The sequence below is a fragment of the Triticum aestivum genome, chromosome 6B (genome assembly GCF_018294505.1).
Source record: "Triticum aestivum cultivar Chinese Spring chromosome 6B, IWGSC CS RefSeq v2.1, whole genome shotgun sequence".
Taxonomy (NCBI): domain Eukaryota; kingdom Viridiplantae; phylum Streptophyta; class Magnoliopsida; order Poales; family Poaceae; genus Triticum; species Triticum aestivum.
In genome coordinates, this window is record NC_057810.1 from 104,631,033 (window position 1) to 104,651,865 (window position 20,833).

The 20,833-nt window shown below is 43.9% G+C and overlaps 2 protein-coding genes and 1 non-coding gene across 3 annotated transcripts; 2 read left to right on the top strand and 1 right to left on the bottom strand.

Annotated features, from left to right (window-relative positions):
• The first annotated feature begins 4,420 nt into the window (after positions 1-4,420).
• Positions 4,421-10,277, top strand: LOC123136032 (E3 ubiquitin-protein ligase SINAT2). Its single transcript, XM_044555314.1, has 4 exons — positions 4,421-4,710; positions 6,647-6,950; positions 9,125-9,511; positions 9,692-10,277. The coding sequence occupies exons 2-4, from the start codon at positions 6,723-6,725 to the stop codon at positions 10,010-10,012; spliced, it is 936 nt and encodes a 311-aa protein (XP_044411249.1). The 5' UTR covers positions 4,421-4,710; positions 6,647-6,722; the 3' UTR covers positions 10,013-10,277.
• A 578-nt stretch (positions 10,278-10,855) lies between these two features.
• TRNAS-GCU (transfer RNA serine (anticodon GCU)) lies at positions 10,856-10,937 on the top strand. The gene has a single exon. It is a non-coding gene; the product is annotated as a tRNA-Ser (tRNA).
• Positions 10,938-11,490: 553 nt separating this feature from the next.
• Positions 11,491-14,741, bottom strand: LOC123136033 (ADP-ribosylation factor). Its single transcript, XM_044555315.1, has 7 exons — positions 14,460-14,741; positions 13,609-13,699; positions 13,108-13,223; positions 12,654-12,713; positions 12,472-12,537; positions 11,917-12,130; positions 11,491-11,813 (listed from the first exon to the last, which is right to left on the bottom strand). Exons 1-6 carry the CDS (start codon positions 14,514-14,516, stop codon positions 11,936-11,938), a joined length of 585 nt encoding a protein of 194 aa, XP_044411250.1. The 5' UTR covers positions 14,517-14,741; the 3' UTR covers positions 11,491-11,813; positions 11,917-11,935.
• Positions 14,742-20,833: the final 6,092 nt, after the last annotated feature.

Sequence of the window (20,833 nt, forward strand, 5' to 3'; positions counted from 1 at the left end):
ACATCAAGTCGGTTACAATGGTAGGAGATCTACATATCCGTATCACCAAGCTTGCATTCCACGCCAAGGAAAGTCCCATCCAGACACGGGACGAAGTCTTCAATCTTATATCTCCATAGTCTTGGAGTCTGGCGGACGATGATAGTCCGGCTGTCCGGACACCCCCTAGTCCAGGACTCCCTCACAAGCCATAAAATTTCTACCTGTCTACCTTGCTTATCTAAACTTTAAGTTGTTCTCATTGATCCCGTTGTATTCCCTCATTGAGCCCGTTATATTCCCTTTGGTCACGGTGTTGCATGCACCAATCATCGTCATGCGCCAACTACCACCGTTTTGATAGGAATTGAGCAGGATTATCTTCCCACCTTGAGGGAGTTTATTTTTTTCAAATGTACGTGAAGATTCGGTACCTCTAAGTGATCAATTCAGGTCGATGAGGTACTTTGCTGCAGTAACGTTTTATGGTCCTTACACTAGACCATGCTTAGATTCAAAGCTTTAACCCATCACCTTCCGAATGTTGTATGAATAAAGAACATAAGCCAATGTTTAGTTCTCTCACCGATTTAAAATCAATGAGGGCCATGTTAACCCTGGAGATTAAGAGTTGTATCTAACTATGTATATACTCCACTACTCTAGGTTCACATGGCGGCATCTTCTGGAAAGATGTAGGTCCTAAAACGAGGTTTCATGGTAAATCTAATGATACCATTTATTCATGGCAAACTATTAATTCCCATCAAGCTTCCATTGAAGGTAGAAAAAAATTCATGATGGTTTCTAAAATAGTTGAGGTAGTATTTTTCTTAAAATATCAAACTCTCCTTATTCGACATGCAACATTTTTTATTGCCATGCTCTCACCCCATGCAAATGCAATTACCATATTTGATTGTTTAGCAAAGGCTACACTAGCTTTGTTGTGAAATTCAGTCGGGAAGGAGCTACTGTAGTAAGCGACTCGTCATGTTGCCACAGACTGTCAATCCTGGCTTTTATTGCATATCCTAGTCTTGGTGCATTATTCCGCATTTCCCTTGCTACGACATTCAATGGTGTGGACCGTAGGATCGAAGTCCTAAGGCAGAGGCCTTCCAAGCCTAAAAAGTGTTTTCACTATGTTGATGTATAAACATACAAAAAATGAGAGACAAGTATGAAAAGGGTTGATTATATAGTAGTATGTTATTCGATAGTATGATACATTGTGTGCAGATTTATTAACTCATGTGAGCATGTGCATACACAAGACCTAGACCATAAAACATCATCTCTTGTACCGTGTTATTGTATTAATATTGAACTACATTGTGATGTCTGCTTACAATGCATTATACATAAATCATGACATGAAATAGAAGAACAAGAACCCCCCCCCCCCCCCCCCCCCCCCCCTCTCACACACAGGCACACAAATCTCTCCTCTATGTGAGGCAAACTCACATAAAAAATGCAAGGAACAAAATGTTAACATAAGTAAACATGTACACATTACCAGTAATAGATAAATAGCCTGCACCAATTTAAATAAATATTAATATGGTCTTCGCGCCAGCCTCAGTTTACTCTAGTAACTAAGGGTATGTTTTGTTTGTGTCATGGGCTCTCTACCCGAGGAAATAGATGCCTGGCCTAGCCCTAAAAAGCAACAAATTTTTCCTGGTCAAGCTGCTAGGGCCAAAAGGTTTTTGGTTTGCTATCTAGGCTAGACCACTATTAAACTTTTTGTGCTAGATCATGGATTGTTTAATTAGTTCGGGCTGCTCATTTTTTATCACCAGGCTCCTCAATTTTTGTGTCCAGGCGGCTGTTCTAGGTCGCCTAGGTCGGGCTAATTGTGGGCCTGCATGTTGGCCGGTTAATCGCCTCTCTACATTCGTCCAGGTCAGACAACCAGAGGGATCACTAGGTCAGCTCTCTTGAAATCATGGCTACCCGCTTTTTGACATAAATATAAGTTGTTTGACACCATAGAAAAAACATAAATTGTTCAGCTGTCAAAGTCGAGACAACCATGTGTCTTAAGAGAAGAAGCGATGTGGAATTTAGACCTCATGCTTCACCACAAAAATATGTTGTGCGATATAATTATATAATTGCTAAAATACCCAATAAAAGGAAATATTATTTTCTTTACATACAAAATGAGAATAAAATTTTGAAATATCGTCACCTCCATCATTGTTCTTTGGAGAGATTCTACTAGTGAACTTGCAAACCCTATCCAATTTTACACATAAAAAACTACTATTTTAATTTAACATGAATTTTATTTTCTATAAGTAATTATTCAGATTATACAAAAAATACTTTCAACCATACGATATGCTCATAATTTGTTGCATCTAACAAAGCTAATTAGATTGACAACCTCACTGTACTTGTTGGGGGCACAACATGTTCTTTATTACTCCCTCCGTCCGAAAAAACTTGTCATCAAAATAGACAAAAAGGGGTGTATCTAGAACGAAAATACATCTAGATACATCCCCTTTTATTCATTTGATGACAAGTATTCTATTTTGGTAGCACCTTGCTTCAAACCCTTGCACTTGGATGCCCAACAAGGTGCTACCAAAATAGAATACCCTTGTGTCATCAGCATTTTTATTGTTTTATATGTATTTCTATTTGTTGTTTGCTGACGCATATGTATGGTATAAATCACATTACAAACATCAAGGTTTCTTTATCCGACGCGCAACATTTTTGTTGCCCTGCATGCTCTCGCCCATTGCAAATGTGATTACCAACATGTAAATGGTATCCTAGTATTGGTGGTTTGCTTCATGTTTCCCTTTCTATCATATTCAATGGTGTGGATGATAGGATCGATCACGGACGAGGCTGAGCGGCACGTATTGCATGAAGCATTGTTGGGTGGGTGGCTTTCTTACCGCCGAGATTTCTGTCTCTAGTTTTGGCATTCCTGTTGCTTCCTAAGCCTAACCATAAAGCTAATTCTTTTTCTATTAGGGGTTTAAATTTCAGTTTGTGTCTAATACTATGTTAATATGGAAACATATGAAAATGGAACGACAAGCAAACAAAGAGTTTGATTATATAAGTGGTGTGTTGTTCGATGGTCATGGTAGAACTGTGTGTATATTTATTGCTCATGTGAACATGTGAAGATCTAGACCATAAAACACCATCTTAAAAGTTGTGGTGTGTTTACTATATTTATATGTAGTTGCAGTATATGATGCCTTCTTACACATGTGGATGGTACATAAAACACATTACAAAAGCAGAAGAAACAAGAATCTCTCTCTCTCTCTCTCTCTCTCTCACACACACACACACACACTCTCTCTCTCTCTCTCTCACACACACACACGCGCGCGCGCACACACACACACACACACACACAACGCGCGCGTTTGTTCGTCGGCTTTCTCAAAAGAAGAAAAAACAATCGCTCATCAACAAAGTTGTAACATAAGGAATTGAACATGCAAACAATTCCACACAATGATAAATAACATATACAAATTTAAACAAATATAATTATGGTTTCATTTCATTCCTTCATGAGTCATGAAAGCCTCAATTTATTCTAGTAACTAGGACATGCTATCCTCGTCAACATCAAATAGCTCTTCTGGCCTAGTGAAGCTAGCTACCTGTCTTTCAACATCAATATAAGTTGTTTCACACGTTACAAAACACACACATTGTTCAAGTGTCAAAGTCATGACAACCATGTCTCTTCAAAGCAGCAGAGATGCGGGAATTTGGACCTCATATTTCGGTGCAAAAAAGTTGTGCGAGCCCCCCATATAATAGAAACATGAAAAAATACAAAAATATTCATCCAACTACAGTTATTTGCTTTACGGACAAAAAGGAAGGTTAAATTTTGAATTATCCTCACATCCATCGATATTCTTATTCTTCTTCGCCTCCTTCCCTCCGCCATTGATTTTGATAGTAGCAGTGGCTTGTCCCCCCTCTAGTCTCCCCTTTCTTCTTCATCGTGAGGTCTTCAAGTAAGGGGCGGCTTGATGAAATTTCATCCACCTTTTATTGAAGTTGCTAAGTCTGTTTCAGAACACAAAACAAATTTCACTTTCAACATCGATCAAACACACACCAAATTTCACTTTCGGCATTGATCAAACACACACCAAATTTCACTTTCGGTGTCGATCACTGGTAAGTACAAAGCAACCATGTGACATTCCCTTCATCATCAGCACAAGTTGTTCAACATTTCATCAAAAATGAAAAAAAAACACAAGTTGTTCAAGTGTCAAAGTCTCTTTCCTCGGGTGACCATGACTCCCCTGTGAAGCCGAAGCGTGGGCCCGGCCTGTCAGCCAAAAAAAAAATATCCTACCGTTGAAACGATTACTCCGGCGTAAAAAGCGCGTAGAACAGAAACCGCTGAGGTATATCCACGAGATACGATTGATTTCTTGCTTCGCAAAAAAAAAAGAAAGCAAAACCGAAATATCCCCCCCGCCTCCTCCACCTTCCCCCGTCTCCACTCCTCCTCCTCCCCCCCGATTCCTCCACCGAATTCGCCTCCCATTTGCCCGTCCCCCGCTTCGGCGCAGTCTGCCCGTACGCGACATCGCCGGCGGCGGCGGGACGGAGGGGCGGGGCGGACGGCGGGACGGAGGCCGGTGCTGCTGGGCCTGGGCTGGCGTGGAGCGGAGGAGATCCGCCCCCGACCTGGGATGATACCCTCGTTCGCTGGTGAGGAGTCCTAAGCTTTGGTCGCGCGGGATTGCTCCAAAGCCGTCTTCTTTTTAGTTGCTTACCCAGCGGGGGATCTTCCCGCCGCTGCGGATTCGAGCAATCGAATCTAAATCTTTGCTCTTGCTCTCCGTTCAGTTAAGCCGCCGGTTTCCCTTGCTGCGTAGTAACCGCACTGATCTAAAACCACCCGCAACGCCCATGTTTCCAGTTCGATTAGGTTCTTGCGCAAGATCCAATCCAAGGCGCCGCCGCCGTTTATTTTGCAGCGAAAATCGGGGAAATCGACTGGATCCTAATTCAAGTTTCCGTACGGTTGAGGCGAAAGGTTCCAAATCTTGCTCGGCTTGGGAAAACCAGGGTCTCCTATCCCTTGTCGTCAATTGTTGTGACAGGAGAACAGCGAGGAGCAGAATGTGGTTTGGATGGGGCGAACTTGTTTTCTGTTTTTGTTTGTTACTGTACTACGGTATACACTTACCCATGTGGATCTTTAAGGAGAGATAAGGTAGTCGTGAGACCAAACCAGGGAAGGTGCCAAAGTGTAGTAGTAGCAGTTGTTCTTTAAAATGTTGAGTCGTTGGTGCTTTTTGTCAGTGGATGATATAACTGCTCCTTAATGGCATGCCGAAGTTCTAGAAATGGTCTAAGTTTGGAATGAGACCAACCAAGACTGATAATTTTACAGATTTCATTTCTTCTTCAGTTCGAGCTTCTGTATAAGCGAATAGATGTTTAATCACCCGTAGCTTCAGTTCTAACTTGAGCTCTAAGTCAAGTTGGATTCAGCTGCTGGTGGCGGCAACCTACAAAGCATGGATACGGCAGAAACTGCCGAATTGCCGTCCTAGTACGGGGGGATACGGGGACACGCACGGATAGGCCAGGATGCACGTATCCTGCAGTATCCCATCTTTTCCGAATTAAAAAAAGGGGAAAGAAATCAGGATACGGCAGATATGGTGTGGACAGGGTGGGGATTCGGGAGCCAGCCTCGCCGCCGCAGCCTAGGCTCAAGGTTGCTACTGCCGCCATTTCCCCCAAGCCCAGCTCTACCCCCGACGAAGAACATCCATCCAGCAGAGAGGAAGATGGCAAGGCGTTCGACGACAAGAAGGACCAGGTGGGGAGAAGATAGGGATTGCAGCCAGCAGTGAGGAAGAAGATATAAGCGGCGGCGCAGTCTTTTCTTCTGCTCTCTGCAGCTCTCAGGCGGCTGGAGGAAACGAGAAGAGAATGGCTAGAGGAGCTGACTAGTCTAGGGTTTCAGGAACTAGACCTTATATGGGATCTGAGTGGAGGGTTCATATGGACTATGGGCTTCCCCAAAGTCCTTTATCAATAGAAATGAGTCAACATATATCCAGTACAAAATCTCTGATCCAAATATTATCATTAAATCTTTATTACATGCTATTTTTTGTCTATATATTTATATACCTTGCCGTATCCCCGAATGGCTGTTCTTGAAAAATGTCGTATCCTGTGTCCCCGTATGCGTATCCCTGTCTTTCAGTCCCCGTGTCCGTGCTATTTTTAGGTGGCAACTACTAAGGCCATGTTTGGATTACCGTTTTTTTTAAATGCACCTGCAAAAAAAGCACGCCTCCACTCACCGGTTTTGTTTCCAGCCGGAAAACACTCGTGTCCGGTAAGATACACTTGTAAATTTAATACCTCTGTAATAAATTACACCCATATCAAGGGTGGCCTAACTGGTTCTCACTTTATGTTAACTCTGAATGTGTGGGTGGGGCCACAAGTCTTTGTCTCTCACCTCTTGATTTTCTGCTTGAATTCTGTGTGATGACCCATGCAGGTTTATATAGCCCCTCTAAACTGAGAAATTAATTCAGTATCAACCTATACCCGCGCTACAATTATTTTACACATGTTTAAATATATCAACTAATAAGCATGGAATTTAATAATGCAGCTGATCAGAAGGAATGATGGAGTGGTGGGGGTGTTGATATTATCTAGTGCTTATCAATGTGAAAGAAGCTTTCGCAATGGCTCCAGGAAGCAGCATTGTGAGTGTGACTGAAGTCCCTGAGTCAGATTGTGGCGACCGTGGGCTCTCCGAGGCACTCAGTAGTATTAGGCTTGATGGAGATTCTACAAGTAAGCCCTCCTGGGCTGCGTCACTTGTCAATGTTGGTTTGTCATCATTGACTGGCTTGAATGATTTGCTCGAGTGTCCAGTGTGTACAAACTCAATGCGGCCACCTATACTTCAGGTATGTGTACTGATGCGTGCCTTAAATCTTTGTAGTCCTGCAGCAGAGTGTAATCATTGATAATTTTGATATTAGTGCAAATGAGATTCTGTTATTTTTAATTTGACTTGGATTTTCTTACATGAAATTGACTTGGATATTGGGTTGGATTTGTGTAGAAAGTTGTGCCAGACTGCCAGTCCCACGACTTTGGATAATTCACTGTAATTGCCTTTTGATGTAAGGTGTAATTGTATTTTGTATAGATGTTGCATTTGTGACAACATACGACATGTGGGTAGTAGCGTGTCCTAAGCTATTCAAAGTTATTGTGTTCAAGGAAAAATTAAGTGCAAGGTGTTAGGTGGCCAACTTTGCCTCTGCCTAGCACCTAGCTTGCCTAAATTTTGCCTTTGCCTAGGGCATTCTGTACGGACATGGCAGAATGGGCTTGCCTAAATTTTCCTTGATTGTGTTGGTAAAGTCTACTTATTCTTTTGCCAAATAAAGTACCCTTGATCGTTCTATTCTGATCTATATTTCATGTAGAATTGCCTACCATTTTAGCTTACAGAAATTCTTTAGCTGCTATGTTCGAGGTTCTACCTTCAAACTAATAACAAGTTTATATTTGGCCACACTAAATCAAATGTCTTTGATATTGTGTTCACCGTATTGCATGTTCTTACATTGCTGAATTGTTGATCTTCAAAGTAACTTCAATATGCTGAAAGAAAATAACTCAACACTTGGGGGGAAGAATCCCAATACTCCCTCCGTTCCAAAATATAGTGCTTCCTCTATTCCCGTGCTTCAACTTTGACCATAAATTTAACCAACAAGACCGACTGCGGCGGGAGCAAAAGTTATACCAGTGAATTCGTATTCAAAAGGAGTTTTAAATTATATAATTTTTTCTCCCGCCGCAGTCGGTCTCATTGGTTAAATTTATGGTCAAAGTTGGACCTCGGGAAGTGCGGGCGCACTATATTTTGGAATGGAGGGAGTAGCATTTTTTTAGGTCGATAAAACACCCTGAACACCGGCTTCACTGGCTACGGCAGTGCAATGGGCGACCTGACATGCACAGGGAACACACAGCGAGAGTAACATTTTTTTGGTGAGAACCAGGGTTCGAGCCCTGGATGGTAGCCCCCCCTCCTAGAGGTCTTACTGTTGTGCTAGATGCACATTCTCAACTTCCACATGTTGAAGATACAATAGGAATGCATGAGAACAGTTGCTTGGTTTGATCAGTATATTTGTGCCTTGGATGCATAGTTAGGTGCTCATGCTTCTGTCTTCCTTTGTCATTTGCATGGTCTCAACTCTCAACAAGCACACAAGATTTTGGGTGTGTTTGGTTTGAGGCTTTGAGCCCCAACTAGCCCCACCAAAAAATTGGTATGGCCAAAGTGTGGGCATGACCAAAATTTTGGTAGCTTGTTGATGTTTGGTTTGTGCCATTGCAACCGTCCAAAATTTTGACAAAATAAACATCTTGTTTGGTTTGCTACCAACTGCGTCTTGTAACCACTGTAATCCTGCAAATATTTATGCACATACTTGGTAGGAAAATGCTAAGATGCAATCAACAAGAAATGTAAATCATCGTTAAATAAAATCACAAAGGGAAAGGCGGAAGTTGCTACTGAAACTGGATTGCATTGCATCCTTAATCACGACGAGGCCCACTAATAATTAATTAAGGGCCATAACAATCGGAACTAACATGCTGCATGCATCACAAGATAAGAAAAAGTCAAGGGACCCACAGAGAAAAAGATGGAAATTTACGACGCCAAAATGTTGGCGAACGTTTTGCTCGCCATCGTCTTGCCTGCGAGTTGGCGAGAATTACATGGGTGGGTGTGGGGCGTCTCAGGCGAGCCAAATTTTTGGCACCAGTCCAAACGACTACCAAAATTCATGGGCCACCCAACTTTTTGGCATGGTAAGCATTGGCTGTGATCCAAACACACCCTTTCTACCGTTGCGCGAAAGCTGTTCTCAGTACCCTTGCACGTATCATGATTGTTCATTTCTGCAACTTTGCTATTGGTTCCACCCTTATTTTGTTACATTATTCAAAATAATATCAAGCTAATTGGATGAGAACTATGGTAGTTAGTAGAACAAGTTTTGTCCATTATGATTTTATGATAATCTATTGACGATTCATATTCTTCCTGCAGTGCCCAAATGGCCACACAATTTGCTCCAGCTGTAAGCATAGGGTAGACAACCATTGCCCCACTTGCCGCCAGGAGCTGGGAAATATCAGATGCTTGGCTCTTGAGAAGGTGGCCGAATCGATTCAGCTTCCATGCAAATACCAAAGCCTGGGCTGCACCGAGATCCATCCTTACCAGAACAAACTTAAGCACGAGGAGCTCTGCAGGTTCAGGCCATACAGCTGTCCATACGCAGGTTCAGAGTGCCTGATTGCAGGTGACGTTCCGATGCTGGTGTCTCATCTCATCAATGACCACAAGGTGGACTTGCACGAAGGCTGCACCTTTAACCACCGCTACGTGAAGTCCAACCCTTACGAAGTGGAAAACGCGACATGGATGCTCACTGTAAGTAATGATACATCTATGCATGTTAAACAAAATTCAGAGATACATATGGTATCTGGCTGTGCCTGTCTCTTGGCGTTCAGAATGTGACTATAGCCCTGTCATCTTCTTTGTAGCCTTCCGATCGATCTTCAGCTGTGTTCAGTCTACTGTAGTGACACGCTCTCTGCCATTTTGCAGGTGTTCAAGTGTTTTGGTCAGCACTTCTGCCTCCACTTCGAGGCGTTCCTGCTGGGGATGTCCCCGGTGTACATGGCATTCCTGCGGTTCATGGGGGAGGAGAGCGAGGCTCGGGGCTTCTGCTACAGCCTGGAGGTGGGCGGGAACGGGCGGAAGCTGACGTGGCAGGGCACGCCGCGGAGCATCCGGGACGGGCACAAGAAGGTGCGGGACAGCTTTGACGGGCTCATCATCCACCGCAACATGGCCCTCTTCTTCTCCAGCGGCACCCGGCAGGAGCTCAAGCTGCGCGTGACCGGCCGCATCTGGAAGGAGCAGTGACCGACGACGACGAGCCATGGCTCCTGCTGGGGGCACGCGGCCTGCCTGTCCTCCGGAGCGCGCCGCTGCAGCAAAGAGTACCAGATCGGCAATCGCGGCTCCAGCCTGTCTGTCTGTGCACATGCATGCCTCTTCGGTCGTTTGTTCTCTCCGTGATTCCATTGTTTTGTTGCCTTGCTGGGAGACTGTCTGCTACTTTTGCTGCTACTTGGTGTACAAATGCTTGCTGGAAGGGAAAGGGTTCCCAAGAACGTACTTCTTCTTATGTTGTGAAATTTCTTGCAATTTGTCATACAAATCCAATGCATCTTAGCCTGGCATGCCTGGTAGGCGCGGCCCTGGTTCCCTGTACCCATTTCGGTTGGGGGCGATGCTCCTATAGATAGCAAGGTGTCGATGGTGACTTTGTTAATCTTAAGACCCGATCCGCTGGCCCATCCATCCTTTCAAAGGTGCTCGTAGGGATAGGGTGTGCATGCGTCTGCTGATCTATTCGTAGGGGTGAGTGCGTGTGTACTGTGCTTCGAGTAGAAGATATAGATCCACAATGCCATATGGGAGGTACTTTCGACTTTTATCTGGAGGCCATGGCATGCAGGTGATGCCGCTATGGAGGTCTTGTCGTCTCAAGTGGTTCGTCCCCGACGACGGTCGGCGAGATTGAATCTGGGTGGAAGCTGTTTCTGTGTTCAAAAGAGGAACTATGGCCAGAACAATGTGGTAAGGGAAACCAACGAACACGAGTGAAGAAATGGAGATCACCACTGGACCCTGCCAGTTCGAGGGAATCACTGACCAAAATCAGGGGATAAGAAGGCATCCGAAGCAGAGCATTCATCAACCGACGCTTTGGCCGAGTGGTTAAGGCGTGTGCCTGCTAAGTACATGGGCTCTGCCCGCGAGAGTTTGAATCTCTCAGGCGTCGTTTCCTTTTGTTGTTCAGATTCTTTTTTCTTTTTCCTTCTCTTTATCTTTCCCCCTCACTGATGGCATAATTTCAGGCTCGTGGTTAATAACTCAATCAACCTTTTTTCCATTTCTATTTTTTTTTCTTCATATTTTTGCTCTCTTCTAGAATAATGTTTCAGGCTCCTGGTAAAATGCAATAATATCAAGTTGGTGTTTTTATGCCGATACTCGTTTTCCTATATATTCCCTCCGTTCCTAAATAAGACTTTTTAGAGATTTCAATATAGAGCACATACGGATGTATATAAACATACATTCATTTTGCTGCGTATGGATTCCATATTCAAATCTCTACGAAGACTTATACTCCCTCCGTCCAAAAATACTTGTCATCAAAATGGACAAAAAGGGATGTATCTAGAACTAAAATACATCTAGATACATCCCCTTTTATTCATTTTGATTTGATGACAAGTATTTCCGGACGGAGGGAATATTTAGGAACGGGGGAAGTAGTACGATCAAGCTTACAAATGCAATCACTGAAGCTGCGAGCTGCAGACAAAGCATTCAGCACACTATAACCAAACCGTTTCCTCTTCCTTTCATCAGTATGCAATCGAGCAAAGCAATCGTGTGCCCCAAGCGGCCCCCTCTCAGGTATACACAAATAGTACAAGATACAACAATCCCATGCAAGGTGCTGTTTATCCTTCACCCATCCGTTGTACACTGCATAAGTTTCTCCCAGACGAGCCCCATATGGGCGGCCGCCACACACAGGTAGAACAGGCGCACCATGGGGGCATGCTCTTGTGAGATGAACAGATCGACGGTCGGATGGATGGCCATTGCGTCAGGCGAGGATCATCGGGCAGTTGAGGCAAGGTCACTGCAGAAACAGAACATCAGTTTCAGGCTTGATCCAACAGTCACTATTATATATGAAGGTAGGGATTGAAACGAGTCGAGCCGGGCTCGGAATCGTGCAGGACCTTTTCTCTGTCTGTGAAGCTAGATAGAAGGTCCAGCAATTGAAGTAGCATGGCCTGTCTCCTGCAGCTGCTTCAGGGTGGACGCGAGCCAGTCGAGCCCGTCGTAGAGGCCCTCGCCGCGCAGCGCGCACGTCCCCTGTATGTGCCATATCCTGTTCTTGAGATCATGCAGGCCCAGCCCTTCAATGACCTCCTCCGGGCTCATTGAACCTTTCTATATGAATTGTGAACAAGGGAAACATAGTCAGTCTAGGAGATCTCTAACCCAAATTTGTGTGCCGACTGCCGAAAGTAAGCATCCACACTTGTTCACTAATAAGTACAAGATGAAAGGTCTAATAAGTACAAGATGAAAGGTTGTATTTTATTCTGTAGGCAATCGGCATTAAATTTGGTACCAAACAAGACATGCCGGTGGGAAATTTTTTTGTTTGCTAGTATACAACGTACTTCCTGCCGGAAGGCAATCTCAGAAGAAAAGACATGTATGGCAACCCATTCAAATGAGGTCATGAACAGCTAGGCGATTATGCAGGAGCGGTCGATTTAACTTACCAAGTCCTGTTTGTTTGCTAATACCAAGATTATGCTGTTTGCCATCAAAGGGTCCTTGATAATGCTCTGAAAGTGGCCAAGGATTAGAAGTTAGCAGGATCTCACACTCTCAACCAATGAACCAACATAATTTAAGGCGCCCAGAAGTCCTATAGTGACAGAGATAGTATAAAATATGTGACCTGGAATTCTTGTCTGGCATCTTCGATCCTTTCTCTGTCCAAAGAATCAACAACATAGATCTACACCAAATCAAAAGCAGAAACACCTCATTAACCTTGGTAGTAAAACATACGCATCTGATCCAAGGAAAAGTTCAAACTGTTATGAAACTCCTGATTGAATCACCTAAACAGCTATCATTCACAAGAAGATTAAATGCTCCCCGTGTACGTTCTGCACATCAATCTACTCATTTCACCCACCACAGCTAATAAACAAGGAAAACAACCAACAGCATGCAGATTTTTCAAGAGATGCCACGACTTTCAAAAAAGAAGCTTTACTTATAATAACCATATTTGGAATATCATGTGAAAGACAACTAAAGCGAGGATTGAAAAAATACATAGGTACTAAAGTAGGGCTAAAATGGCAAGATGACATGCTATATTTTAATATGTCTCTAATTATTACCAGTGCATCAGAATTGCTGAGGTACATCCTCCATAATTGTCTGAGCTTTTCTTGTCCACCAACATCCCACACGGTAAATGCCACATTCTTGTACTGAACTTTCTCGACGTTAAAACCTGGAGAGGAGAAATGGTATACCAGAGATACACATAAGATCAATGAATGGAAGAAATGAGGGCAGCACCGAGGTCCAAAATGTCAAGATGGTGCAGTTCGTTGTCACAATCTAAGGTGATAAGCTCCCATGTTTTTTTACTGATTCCTAAAATTCGATCAAGTTATGTTGTTCCAAGTAACATAATCTGGAAGAAGATAATGTTAGCCACACCTATAACTAGGAAACTCTGTTTCAACAATACTACACGATTTATTTTCCTTGTATAAAGTAAAATGAAAGAACTGTATCTTGATGGCATAGCACAACAAAGTAGCACAACACTGAAGACTGGACAAGTGGACACATAAAAACAGACATTAAAGTATGCTATATCAGTCTCCTACCTACTGTAGGCACAGTTTGAAGAACCTCCCCCAGGTGCAGCCTATACAAGATTGTTGTTTTGCCAGCTGAATCCAAACCAAGCATCACAACCTTCAAAAGTTTATTCACCATTAGCAGAGAAAAAAGGAGACAGTAACAGAAGAATGCACTTTACAGGTTGATTTAGAGTGAACAGATGGACGATGATACTCAGAGGAAGATTTGGTGAAATGCTTCACAGCTTGGTTTAAATTGGAAGAATGCAAAGCAATGTACTACATGTTTTAAGTTTTAACTAGACCGCTAGCTAAGTAGTTCACCAATATCCTGATCCTTCCTTTGCAGAATAAACTGGATTGAGAGTCAGTACGCCCCTCCTAACCACTGCAACTGCACACTGCTAGAGTGTCACCCCAATTCCCAAACCATTTCGGGACAGATTGCTCACTTGGCAGCACTCAATTAACCGGACCTGCCCCGCCGCCGCATTCGAGAATCCCAACCTCGGCAAAGAAAACCCTAAAATTTAGAATCTCAGGCCGCACCAGTACATACACCACACTCCAGGTCCAGGGGACAAAACCAAGAACTCGGATCGACGGGTTTCACGGCCCTCGCCATGGACCGTCGTAAAAGCCAGAGCACAGGTCCAGATTGGCGCACTGACTGGAACGCCTGTCGGGATTTGCCCGCGGCTCAAGCGCGTGGCTGATTCGATTAAGGCAGGAACATCGGGAAGTTAATTGATTCCAAGAACTGCGCCGCATCGAGAAAGCTCCAAGAAGCCGCGAGATCGAGCGCCGAAGATGGAGAAAGGGGTGGATGGGGAGGGAGGGAGGGAGGGAGGGGGGATCGTGGTTAGGTTGTTTACCCTCATCTCCTTGGTGGAGAAGAAGGAGTCGAAGAGCCTGCGCAGCGCCTGCCCCATCTTCTTGCTTCCTGGTTCTTCCTGGTTTTCTCTCTCTCTCTCTCTCTCTCTCTCTCTCTCTCTCTGTGTGTGTGTGTGTGTGTGTGTGTGCAGTGGGTGGAATGGATTCTTGGACAGCTGTTGCTCCCGCGGGGGTCCAGTCCAGAGGTCGGGTTGGTATGGGAGCTTCGCGAGGAGGAAGAGGAAGAAAGTAGGCGCACACAAAGATTAGGAACAGGATACTTGTCTTTTGCTTGTACACAAGAGCATTTAGATCACTACGCTCTTATATTTCTTTATTATTTACTATATAATGGAGTGCTAATTAATAATTCTTTTAAAAAGTAATTGATCTTTCTTGGTGAGAGGCCAAAGCATATATTAAAGTTGTCCAAATGACACCTCACGGGCAAAATTCGATGCCGTCTCCGGATCTCCGAAGTAGCCTCCGAGCGAGTCAGGAAAATGGCGTTGATGCGGCGGGCCGAGAACTCATCGCTAAAACCAGAAGATTCATGTGGAATTGGACGGGGATCATATTGTTGTCACAGAGAAGAAGAAGGCGAAAAAGGGTGGACAACCATTCCAGATAGGACCAGATAGAACGAAGGGCGGCTTACCTGGCTAACTTCCTGATAAAGATGAAGTTGGTCATGCTTCGTCCAACGGAGAAGAAGCGAGTAGACCAAACACGAGTTGTCGGCGTCCACATCGTCGAAGACCACCTTCACGAAACGAAGACAAAAGCAGGACCCTAGATCTGGCCCAGATCAAAGCTTCACACGCCCTCCCTCAACGTCAATTAGCACCGTCGGAACAAGGACACGGCGTAGGGGCCTTATTCCGGGCCATTGATAACGCCATCGTCTCGTTACCTCCAGTCAGATGGCCCTAGCCAAAGCTAGGGCGATCCAAACAACATGCCCAACCTCAAACTGGGGTTTGCCCCATCTCGCTGACGTCGAAAGGCAAACAGGGCGAGAGAAACAAATGGTGACACGAATAAAAGAAACCCTAGAACTCTTTGCTCTTTTGTGAGGGTGGAATGAGAGAAAAAGCTTCAGACATGGTTCATTTAGTAATTAATCTGATTGTGATAACATCATCAAGCATCAGTCTGTGCTATTACACAGAGGCCCGTCGGAGTGCATCTATCCCAAAGGCACACTGGGCGAGGGGAATCGGCGGTGAAACATACAAAAAAAACCTAGTTGCCTTTCCTCTTTGCGAGGGTTGGAATGAGAAAATAGGCTTTGGACATGTTTCACTTAGCAACTAATTTGACTGTGATAACATCATCAAGCATCAACTGATGCTATTACATGGAGGCTTGTTGGAGTGCATCTATCCTGATATTTTCCGTGTAACAGTTGTCATAAATTTTATTTACATTTCACTGGTGTCGGTGTGTGTGTGTGTGTGTGTGTGTGTGTGTGTGTGTGTGTGTTGAGAGAGCAATATGTTTATTGCATGCACTTCACGAGAAGGAAACCTTAATCGAGGCACCACCCCACCTTGCTTCTAATCCCTTCTCCTAAGGACAGGGCGAGGGATCCCTTCCTACTTACATGATTAGCTATATGGTAGTAGCTTAATAAATTTCTCGTGTAGTCTTCGTGTAAATCCCCTCTTTGGGCATGTTTGTGTTATGGCATTCCCTTTCTTTTTTCCTATGGCCTCATCCCTGTCATGGTAACGGGTGTCGGTTGTGGAAAGACGTTGTGGCATTAAATGCAAGGTATGCGAGGGTAGGGTGTAGTAGTGGGGAAGATGGAGTATCGAGGGATGCCTTGGTCAATATCCCACAAAGAAGAAGACCCATTGGGTCACTTCTACAAAAAGTAGTGGCACGAAGGTGTTGCTCCCCCTCAAGAGTTGAAGGTTGGTGATGAATGATGCGGGCATGCCATGTAGGTGACTAGATATTCACGATTGGAGGTGGATTTGAGGACAATCACAGTGAACACGAAGAACACAAGGGAACAAAAACAAGAGGAAATCACTCATGGCAAGATTCACACCAAGATATTCCTCAATCACCGGTCAAATCACGGGATACCCATAGATCCACAAGAAACAAGGGAAAGGAAAATAACTAGGTAGTTCATCCAAATCTTCAGGAGAGATGGGTCTCGAGAGATAAGTAAATATTCCCCAATGCTAATGATATGGAGGTCTTGAGACCCAACGGATTCTTCTCACGAAAGAGGTCTTAAAATCCACAAGGATTCTTCTTCCTAACGAGGTCTTGATCTCCAAGGGAGAGGGTGGATTGAGAAAATCTCTTTTTCATGAGAAGATCAAAGAATATACTCCCTCTAGTCCCTATTAATTGCAAGCACATACTAAAGTCGCGACAATTAATATGGATTGGAGAGAGTATTAAACTTGTCCAAACAACATGTTGTGAGCCAAACTTGAAGCCACCTTTGGGTTAGAGCACAAGAATCGCTACGCTAGCCCAAATTAATTTTTAGGATTTATATTTTCATGCTCCTGGTTGCTTGGTTCTGCTCAATTTTGTCCCACCAATTTAACATCCCTCACTTTTTCCCACCACGACTCAACCCACACTCAAAAATTCACAAAACGGGGCCTTGTCATCGGGTCAAGGCAGTTCAACATTACCTAGCTCAGTGACTGACTAGTGGGACACACCATGCCATCTGGCACTGTCTTAGGTGGCCCCGGGGCCCATCTGACAATGGTTGGTTAATTGGCAAAAAATGGTTGGCATATAATGTCGCATGAGGGAGTGAAACTCGAGCTCCATCGTTGAATATGCATTAGATGAGCCATTTGAGCTAGTGCGCGCGTGTGTGTCGAGAGGAAGAGCTGTGGCGGCAGGAGATAGATTTGGCGGCAAGGTGCGGTGGCAATGGAGCACTGACGCGTGGCTTTGCTCTCTGGTTGGTAGTCGTACGAGCGGTGGTGGAGCGGAGAGAGTAGAAACTTTTGCAAAATACTTTCTGGCTAACATAAACATTATGAAACCAGATCCTGTAGCAGAACCGAAGGACCACATTAGTAGATGTGCTCTATTTAAAGGCGACCCTTTTTTAACCAAAGTATGACAAATAATATTGACTTTTGCAAGTTGCACAGATACTAGATGATACGTCTCCAACGTATCTATAATTTTTCATTGTTCCATGCTATTATAGTATCAATCTTGGATGTTTTATATGCAATTGTAAGCAATTATATATCATTTTTGGGACTAACCTATTAACTTAGTGCACAATCCCGGTTGCTTTTTTTTTTGCCTATTTTTGGTTTTCCAGAATATCAATACCAAATAAAGTCCAATTGCCATGAAACTTTTTGGAGATTTTTTTCTGGACAAAGAGACCTTGGAAGCTTCGGGAAGAGACCAGAAGATGAAGGAGGTGCCCACGGGGCACCAGGGCGCACCCAGGGGTGGGCGCGCCCTGGTGACTTGTGGGGCCCATGTTCATCCTTTTGACCTAATTCCGCCTCTATAAATTCTCTAAAATCGGGAAACCAATAGAGAGCCACCAGAAGCCCTTTTTCCACCGCCGCAAGTTTCTATTCTCGAGAGATCCCATCTGGGGCCTTTTCTGGCACTCTACCGCAGGGGGAATCGACCAGGGAGGGGCTCTACATCAACCTTGCTGCCTCTTCGATGATGTGTGAGTAGTTTACCACAGACCTATTGGTCCATAGCTAGCAGCTAGAGGGTTTCTTCTTTCTCTTTGATCTTCAATACAGTGTTCTCCTTGATGTTCTTGGAGATCTATTCGATGTAATCACTTTTTGCGATGTGTTTGTTGGGATCCGATGAATTGTGAGTTTTTGATCAGATTATCTATGAATATTATTTGAGTCTTCTCTGAACTTTTTTATGCATGATTATTATAGATTTGCATTTCTCTCTGATCTATTGATTTGGTTTGGCCAACTAGATTGATTTTTCTTGCAATGGGAGAGATGCTTTGTGATGGGTTCAATCTTGAGGTGCTCAATCCCAATGACAGAAAGAGACATTACACATATTGTATCGTTGCCATTAAGGATAAAAATATGGGATTTACTCATATTAATTGAGTTTACTTTGTCTACATCATGTGATCTTGCTTAAGGCGTTACTTTGTCCTTTATGAACTTAATGTTGGGGAACGTAGCATGCAATTTCAAAAAAAATCCTACGCTCATGCAAGATCTATCTAGGAGACGCATAGCAAGGAGGGGGAGAGTGTGTGTCTACGTACCCTCGTAGACCGTAAGCGGAAGCGTTTCACAACGCAGTTGATGTAGTCGTACTTTCTTTGTGATCCACCGATCGAGTACCGAACATACGCCACCTCCGAGTTTTGCACACGTTCAGCTCGGTGACGTCCCTCGCCTTCTTGATCTAGCAAGGTGTCAAGGTTGTAGATGAGTTCCGTCAGCACGACGGCGTGGTGATGGTGATGATGAAGTGATCCGCATAGGGCTTCGCCTAAGCACCGCAAGAATATGAACGGGGTTGAAACTGTGGAGGGGGGTGCCGCACACGTCTAACAATTGATGTTGTGTGTTCTAGGCGCCTCCCTCCCCACATATATATAGGTCGGTGGGGAGGAGAGGCAGCCAAGGGGCGCCCCAAGTAGGCCGAATCCTACTTGGGTTCTTCCCCAATTCGGCCTTCCCCCTTCCATAAATGTCGGATAAGAAAAGGGAAGGGCAAAGAGAGAAGGAAGGGGGGCGAACCCCCTCTTTTCCTTCTCCCACTCGGCCTCCTTCCATAGGGGGGGGGCACCCCTTGTGGGCTGGTGTGCTTCCCTCTCATGGCCCATATCTTCCCTCCGGGGGTTCCGTGATATCAATATTTACCTCTCGACCATTTCGATACTCCTCGTCATGTCCGTGATATCATCCGGGACCCCGAACAACATTCGGTCACCAAATCACATAACTCATATAATACAATATCGTCATCGAACGTTAAGCGTGCGGTCCCTACGAGTTCGAGAACTATGTAGACATGATCGAGACACCTCTCTGGTCAATAACCAATAGCGGAACCTGGATGCTCATATTGGTTCCCACATATTCTATGAAGATCATTATCGGTCGAACCGTTATGACAACATATGTTATTCCCTTTGTCAACGGTATGTTACTTGCCCGAGATTCGATCGTCGATATCTTCATACCTAGTTCAATCTCATTACCAGCAAGTCTCTTTGCTCGTTCCGTAATACATCATCCTGCAACTAACTCCTTAGTCACTTTGCTTGCAAGGCTTCTTATGATGTGTATTACTGAGAGGGCCCAGAGATACCTCTCCGATTCTTAGAGTGACAAATCCTAATCTCGATCTATGCCCACCCAACAAACACCTTCGGAGATACCTGTAGAGCATCTTTATAATCACCCAGTTACATTGTGACATTTGATAGCACACAAGGCATTCCTCCGGTATCCGGGAGCGTTGCATAATCTCATAGTCGAAGGAATATGTATTTGACATGAAGAAAGCAATAGCAATAAAACTGAACGATCATAATGTTAAGCTAATGAATGGGTCTTGTCCATCACATCATTCTTCTAATGATGTGATCCCATTTATCAAATGACAACACATGTCTATGGTTAGGAAACTTAACCATCTTTGATCAACGAGCTAGTCAAGTAGAGGCTTACTAGGGACACGGTATTTTGTCTGTCTATCCACACATGTATCAATTTTCCGGTTAATACAATTCTAGCATGAATAATAAATATTTATCATAAAATAAGGAAATATAAAATAACAAATTTATTATTGCCTCTAGTGCATATGTCCTTCACTTAATAGTCTAGATGCACATTGGATAATGGTTGATGTGTGGAGTAATAGTAGTAGATGCAGGCAGGAGTCGATCTACTTGTCTCGGATGTGATGCCTATATACATGATCATTGCCTTAGATATCAGCATAATTATTTGCTTTTCTATCAATTGTCCAACAGTAATTTTCTTACCCACCGTATGCTATCTTGAAGAGAGAAGCCTCTAGTGAAAACTATGACCCCCGGGTCTATCTAAATCATATATTAGAATCAAAAAATATATTGCTGCACTTTTATTTACGTTATTTTATTTTGTGTTTTATGTATCCATCTATCACTAAGAGATTTTATCCTTGAAATTAACCGCCAAGGGATTGACAACCCCTTGTTTGCGTTGGGTGCAAGTATTTGTTATTTTGTGTGTAGGTGCTGCTAACGAGTTGTTGTGTGGCTCTTCTACTGGATTGATAACATTGGTTTCCAATCAAGGGAAATACTTATCTCTACTGTACTGCATCCACTACTGAAACAGAGAATTTGCCATCAGTCAGCCCTTTGCCG

What these genes read in the sequence shown, in the direction of transcription:
- LOC123136032 (XM_044555314.1), top strand. Translation starts at nt 6,723, where the DNA reads ATGGCTCCAGGAAGCAGCATTGTGAGTGTGACTGAAGTCCCTGAGTCA. An exon ending in TGCGGCCACCTATACTTCAG is followed by an intron (nt 6,951 to 9,124) that starts GTATGTGTACTG and finishes TTCTTCCTGCAG; the next exon opens with TGCCCAAATGGCCACACAAT. An exon ending in ACGCGACATGGATGCTCACT is followed by an intron (nt 9,512 to 9,691) that starts GTAAGTAATGAT and finishes GCCATTTTGCAG; the next exon opens with GTGTTCAAGTGTTTTGGTCA.
- LOC123136033 (XM_044555315.1), bottom strand. Translation starts at nt 14,516, where the DNA reads ATGGGGCAGGCGCTGCGCAGGCTCTTCGACTCCTTCTTCTCCACCAAG. An exon ending in TCAAACTGTGCCTACAGTAG is followed by an intron (nt 13,224 to 13,608) that starts GTAGGAGACTGA and finishes TCTCCTCTCCAG; the next exon opens with GTTTTAACGTCGAGAAAGTT. An exon ending in TAGCAAACAAACAGGACTTG is followed by an intron (nt 12,131 to 12,471) that starts GTAAGTTAAATC and finishes CAATTCATATAG; the next exon opens with AAAGGTTCAATGAGCCCGGA.